This window comes from Colossoma macropomum, unplaced genomic scaffold (genome assembly GCF_904425465.1).
Source record: "Colossoma macropomum unplaced genomic scaffold, Colossoma_macropomum, whole genome shotgun sequence".
Taxonomy (NCBI): Eukaryota; Metazoa; Chordata; class Actinopteri; order Characiformes; family Serrasalmidae; genus Colossoma; species Colossoma macropomum.
Window position 1 is genome coordinate 23,571,567 of NW_023494810.1, and position 6,000 is coordinate 23,577,566.

At 43.1% G+C, this 6,000-nt stretch overlaps 1 protein-coding gene across 1 annotated transcript in view; it reads right to left on the reverse strand.

Moving 5' to 3' along the window:
* Positions 1-3,834, reverse strand: part of kif21b (kinesin family member 21B) — an 87,450-nt gene extending 83,616 nt beyond the window's left edge. Inside the window, exon 1 of the mRNA XM_036559230.1 lies at positions 3,473-3,834. Coding sequence (XP_036415123.1) covers positions 3,473-3,513 — 41 coding nt within the window. The 5' untranslated portion in view covers positions 3,514-3,834. The remainder of the gene's footprint in view (positions 1-3,472) is intronic.
* Between the last annotated feature and the right edge of the window lie 2,166 nt (positions 3,835-6,000).

Consider the following 6,000-nt stretch of genomic DNA (forward strand, 5'->3'; position numbering starts at 1 on the left):
GAGTGCCTCTGGCCCGCGTGGCTGAGGGGAAGTCATTCTGTTCGCATACACAGTCCGAAATCACTAATGGAGCTGCGAAAGAGACCTTAGAAGACAATAGACTGTTCCACAAGTCATAACTACATCATTACACCACATTATAGACAAGCCCTACCCCCATCCCTAGGTTGTGCATCACAGACTGCCTAAATTAATCTTCAGATTACTCAAATTATCAAATTCATTATCAACTGATTTGGCACAGCCCTGAAGAATTGTTTCTGCAGCTGCAGTTAAGCGGTTTGTCAGGACTAAAAAGCTGCATTAGGACCCTTTTTTTCTCTCTTCTTGTCACAAGTGGGGCAGAGCCCATGTGGTTGGCCTCACAATTACGCAAGCAATGCAGAGTTTATAACACAAAGGTGGAGGACACCTCTGCAGCAAAGTCACTGCAGTGTTCCTCCCTTTTGTGCCATTCGGTGCTGATCTGAACTCATCTAGATAATTCCTGCTCCAATGCTCAAAATCTGAGTTCACTTAGAATCAAACTGGTTTTACGTCAGTTCAAAGAAACAAGACTCATAGTCATGCCTCCTGGGGGTCAAAATGGCCTCAACATGTGATTTCAATGAGAAGGAAATGAAGAGCACGTCTGTAAAGCTACCATGAAGCTCTTAATCAAGAGGAGATCTTAACAAGCCCAAATCATTCACGCTTCACCCCTGCAGCCTTGAGGAAGGGGGCCATTCCCATAAACAGGGCTATTACGAGACTGGTTCCCACACAGTTCACCTCTTAAAACCAGCTCCCCCAAAAAACCCCACACATTCTCAGTCTAGCCCAAGCAAAAGTTCAAACAATGTCGTGAGGAAGCAGACTGGACATGTAAACAGGACATACATTTTTCAAAACCGGCGGCCTCCTGTCCTCATCCCTGAGATGGGGCATCGCTCAGATTGTGCAGTTTGGCAACTATTAAACTTAAATTTGTGTCAAAGCAAGACAAAGTATTTTTAGTAACATATGATTATGTATTCCAGACAATTCCCAAAGGAGGCACAAGATACGGGTTCCAGATCTCCAGACTCCAGACATTTCTGAGAGCTGCCTCAAACGGCAGACGCAAAGTCAACACTTTATAGATGTCCTGTCCTGTATCGCCTGAGAATCATCAACAGTTGCCTCGAAACACATTTTCTCTTTGGGTCTAATTATAACACCAGTGACTCAACATCTTCTGAAGATCTTTTTGTGTGCCAGAACTAGGGTGGGGGCAAAGAAAAGCATGGCCTGCAGATGACACAGGCCCAGGGGAGAAACTCACGCACACACAAATACAAACACTGGTTCCCACCCACTGGAGGAGAAGAAAAATCAATCTTTCAACGACAGGCATTAACAGTGATTACGGAAAAGCAGGAAAAGGAGGGGGCACAGAAAAAAAACACTATGGGGATGGGTCAGCAAACGCTGAATCAGACAAGATGTGGGAAGAAAGATTATATGCAAAACCATGATACTTACTCCACAGACTTAGCCCAGACCACAGAAATCTTTAAGACTGTCCATCATAATCAATGACCACCTATACAAGTCTATTGCCACTTACACAGCACTGAACTCAACAATGGTAAAAGGCAAAATAACTGCCATACATAATGTGATTATTCAATATTTCTTAAAAATAATATTAAAGAGGGTGTTGATATTGGAGGAAAGGTAATGTCTGCTGTTCTTGTCCAGGCTGAGCAATGCTTTCAGGAAATTGTATGGAGCAGATATATGAACAGTTAAGACTGCCAGTCTTTTTGTATTACAATATATCGTTATTACAATCATTTCTGCCAAGATTAGTTTTTCTGAGTATGTTGTGGGTATCGCCCATCTTTACAGAACACTGACCATCTGCAAGTGATGTAGCAAAGATTTTGCCCTGTTATGGAAACACCTTGAGTTTGCTTTATTGAATGTAGTGAAATCTTGTTTTTCATAGTTTTCAAAATCATTTTTAAATGTAGTAAGTATTGTTATAATATGTTTTTGATACATTGCTGACCCCTAGTCCTTTCTCTGTCCTGATCATACCTGGCAATGTCTATTCCTGATGAGATATTACTAAATAGAACAGACAATTCTACAACTCTCAAATTCTCTGTGCATCTTGCCCACATGACACTACCAGGCTGGTTGTCCCTAAGGTGCCCACACAAAGTGCATGAGGTGCCAGACAGACGTGTTCTTGGATGACGTAAACCTCTAAACTGGCAGTGCTGCCGCCTTTGTCATGCTCAGAGGACCACGTGAGCACCACTTCATTCATAGATGCAACGGCACCCTCCCATCTGCAGGTATGACCTCCACAGCGTGCATGCCATGCCTGTGCAGAACACACCGATGCAGTCAATGCAGAAGCATGCACCTGCAGCTTCACTTCCTAATACAAAGCTCATCAGCCGTAGGCTTGGCTCAGCCCTTTCAGCATTTTAGCACATAGTGCTTCCTCTTTTGCAGCAGCAGAGCACAAAGGAAGCCACAGACGGGGCTCGCAGCCTGGGGAAATGGGGCTGTCTGTCACGCTCGGCTTCAGAGGACCATTACACCTCATTTCTTGACCACAGACTGAACTGCACTCATGCCCCCTCCCCCCCACCAAACCACCCTCAGGTCAGATCTCAGAAGAGTGGTAAGCAGACAATAGGCGGACCAGGTCTAGGTTCAGACCCTGGCTGGTTACTGTCCTCGACTGCTCACATGCAGCACTATTTCATGAACTCATCGACCCCCTGCACTTGATCAGAAACGTCAATGTGACTTGCATTGATGCACAGCGAGCTACAATCACACTGAATCACTGAATCCTCCTCTACAGTGGATCAATCCTTTATCCTGAGCAGCCAGAGGGTATTAACAAAGAACATGACAGTCCACTGCTTTTAAAGGGAGGCACTGCTTTGCAGCTTAGTCCTGTAGCAAAATTATGTTTTATTACTCTTGCAAACTCCATAGTACGTTACTAAAATCCCCAGGAGCTCGATGTATGGACTTCTGCAGTGCAGGTCGGAAGATATGATGAAATGTGATCTTGCACTACAGCTGCTGTCACACAAGGGAATATGTGTGAGGAAATGTTGTAGAAAAATGCTAAATATTAGATGATAGTCTGTCAGGATGTGCTATTTTACGCACAGGGGGCTTCAGCCCTGTGTGTAAAACGCGCGAGACCCACCTCACACCTCGTCTCGTGCATTACCTCTCGCAGCACCGCCCAAAAACACCGCCACACAGCCATGACTGTCTTAAAACTCTTTTATTAAGCTTGTATACGACCACACGACGAGTTAACGTGTGTGCTAGCTAACCGTTCTCCGTCGTGTCAGTCTCCTCACACAAAGAGGAAACGACCGTTAGTCTGCACAAGACACCAACGTTACGTTACGTTACCTGAGTCGGCAGAATTTCTACGTGGAATAAAAAAAAGAAGACCCTGTCTTACCTTAGACAGACTTTGACACAGCAGTCGTTTTGCCCCGCCATCGTTTCTCCTTCTCTGGCTTTCACAGCTCGTCCTTCGGGTGAGAAGTGCTGTCAGTTTGCGTGTGGTAGCCTATCTGCAGAAACGCTGTGGTGTCTACCAGCACTCGTCTCGTCGGTCACGTTGGAACAACAGTTAGCGACGTGAAGCCAGACATTGTCCGTAGCCGTGAACAACACGGCTGAAAGGAACCAGGTGAAACATTTTTCCTAAAACATGTCAAAAGCGGCTGTGTTCTTCTCGCCTGCAGCCCTGCAGTTCCGCTGTGCCCTGTCATATGTGACTGTGTTTCAGCCTACACACACGAAACCGCAAACAGTCGCTAAACCTCCTCTCTCACGCCGGGGGGGCGTGGCCTTGTGGAGTGACTGACAGCCTCTCGACCACACACGTCCGCTGGCCCCGCCCACTGCACGAATTGTCCACTAAGACACCGGCACCGGCTTAGCCGAAAAGCAGCCACAACTAGGAGTGAACAGAAGGCAACATCTGAGTCGAGTTTAACGGCTGTAAACTGAGAGAAGTGGCTCTGAGGAGAAAAGGTACAAAGGGCAGCGTTTAAAACAGCTCCCGGGTGTTATAGGGCACACAGAGCCAGAGGCCGAAAGGAATGCAGAAGAAGAATGATTTGTCTACTGCTATTATAATAAAACAGGCTATAATTGTGAGAAGCAGGTTAAGGTTTTGTGAGCTATCGTACGCAGCGCAGTCAAACAAGAAAAAAGGTAATAATTGTGAAAATCACCACAATGTCGTATTTACTGGTGGGAAAGTTGGATCTTTCGATGAGTCCCGTCTCAACGAAAAAGCAACGGTAGCTGCTGACAAACTGGTTGTTTTTCAGTTATTCAGCCGCCACATATGTATCGTCCAGAGGCGAAAATACAAATATAAACACGTTATGTGATGCTTCTAACTCATCTTCTGCTCTTCACGTTGGCGGAGTAACGTACAATAAACACTTTCTTTAATGAGAGAAAAATAAAAGTGCACTAAAAACATTATTTCTAGTGCATCTATCTCGTTTCCGACCAAGCCACTTGAACACAAACCAAGTGTTACGACCTCCAAAGGGGAATTCCTCCAAAATTTCTGAAAATTTCTCAATAAGAGTGGTTGGATGTAAAACGGTTGATTGCAGAGAAACGTACAGACTCTGCTTTCTTTGATAGATGGTAGGAACCAGGGTCTGCCATGTCTACAACACAAATATAGCCATTTTATTTACTATCCAAAACCACCACTGAACCTACACATGCCTTCTGAGTTTTTATATGTAATGATGATAGTAAAATAGTCATAAATCTGAAAAAAAAAGGTTCTTTGGGAACTATTTTGCCTTACAGCACCTTACATGTACCCCTCTGCAATGAATGGATTCAAATACATTTTAACCGAAAACCTTATCACAAAACTATGATAAAACAATGTGTCAGACATAAGCAGCGTATACCTAATCATTTCATGTAATAACGTTCTATGAGGGAGCTTTTAGAGGTGGACGTCTGGTTCCAATCACCACTGTGAACAATTCTTACTGTAAGTTTCTCTAGAACAGAGCATTTCACACCAAACCACTCTGAATGGCTTTGTTTACATTTCAAGCATTTAATTATGTAGAATATTTTAAGAAAATTGGTGGATTTGCCCTTTAAGGCAGCAATACACTTAATATTAAAGAAATACTCCAGCTTTTTTCAGCCTAGTTTTCTCTGAGAAGGAACTGTTTACTCAACATACGTGATCATGTGGTCTACATGAGAGATAAACAGAGTGCTGAGGTTGTGAAATGGGCGTTGCAGTTTATTAGATAGCTGGCGTCTATTGGTTTTGGCCTATTTTACTGGTGTTTTGAACTCATACGAAGCAGAAATAAAATGTAAGTTAACTGTACACGTTTAAAACCTGACGATTACCATTTATTATATTTGCACAGTTGGTCTGAATGCTTTTTCGTTATTTAACTGTTTGCTTCATCCCTCGCCATGATGAAAATAGCTTTGACGTCAGAACTCAGCAAGTAAGTGCTGCATTGAAAATTTCTTTATACTTGACTTCATCATCCAGCTTTAAAGGGCGTTCATGTGGTGCTTCCTGGTGGGATATTCGAGTTTCTGATAAAACTCGAGACCACTTGAAAGCACCATTAGAGTCCACGAAAATACACTTGTCTATAAGTTTCAGTGACTTCTTTCTACTTATGAATTTGGTGGCTGTAAGTATGACATGATATGTGTTGTTTTAGTCGAAAACAAATAGGACAGCTTGGAAAAGTTTTTTTATTACTTTTTTCCACCTGCAAAGAGAGTAAGTTATTTTGCATTAACAAAATGAAGAGCAAAGGATGAATAATGTATTAAAACATTGGTTCTTCAAGGGTTCTTTAGTAAAGAAAAGGATTCTGACTAGCACTAAAAGAGTTCTTCTATCGTTACAAGCATGGCATCGTAACAATAGCAGAACTCTTTTGCTGCTATATAGAACCAGTT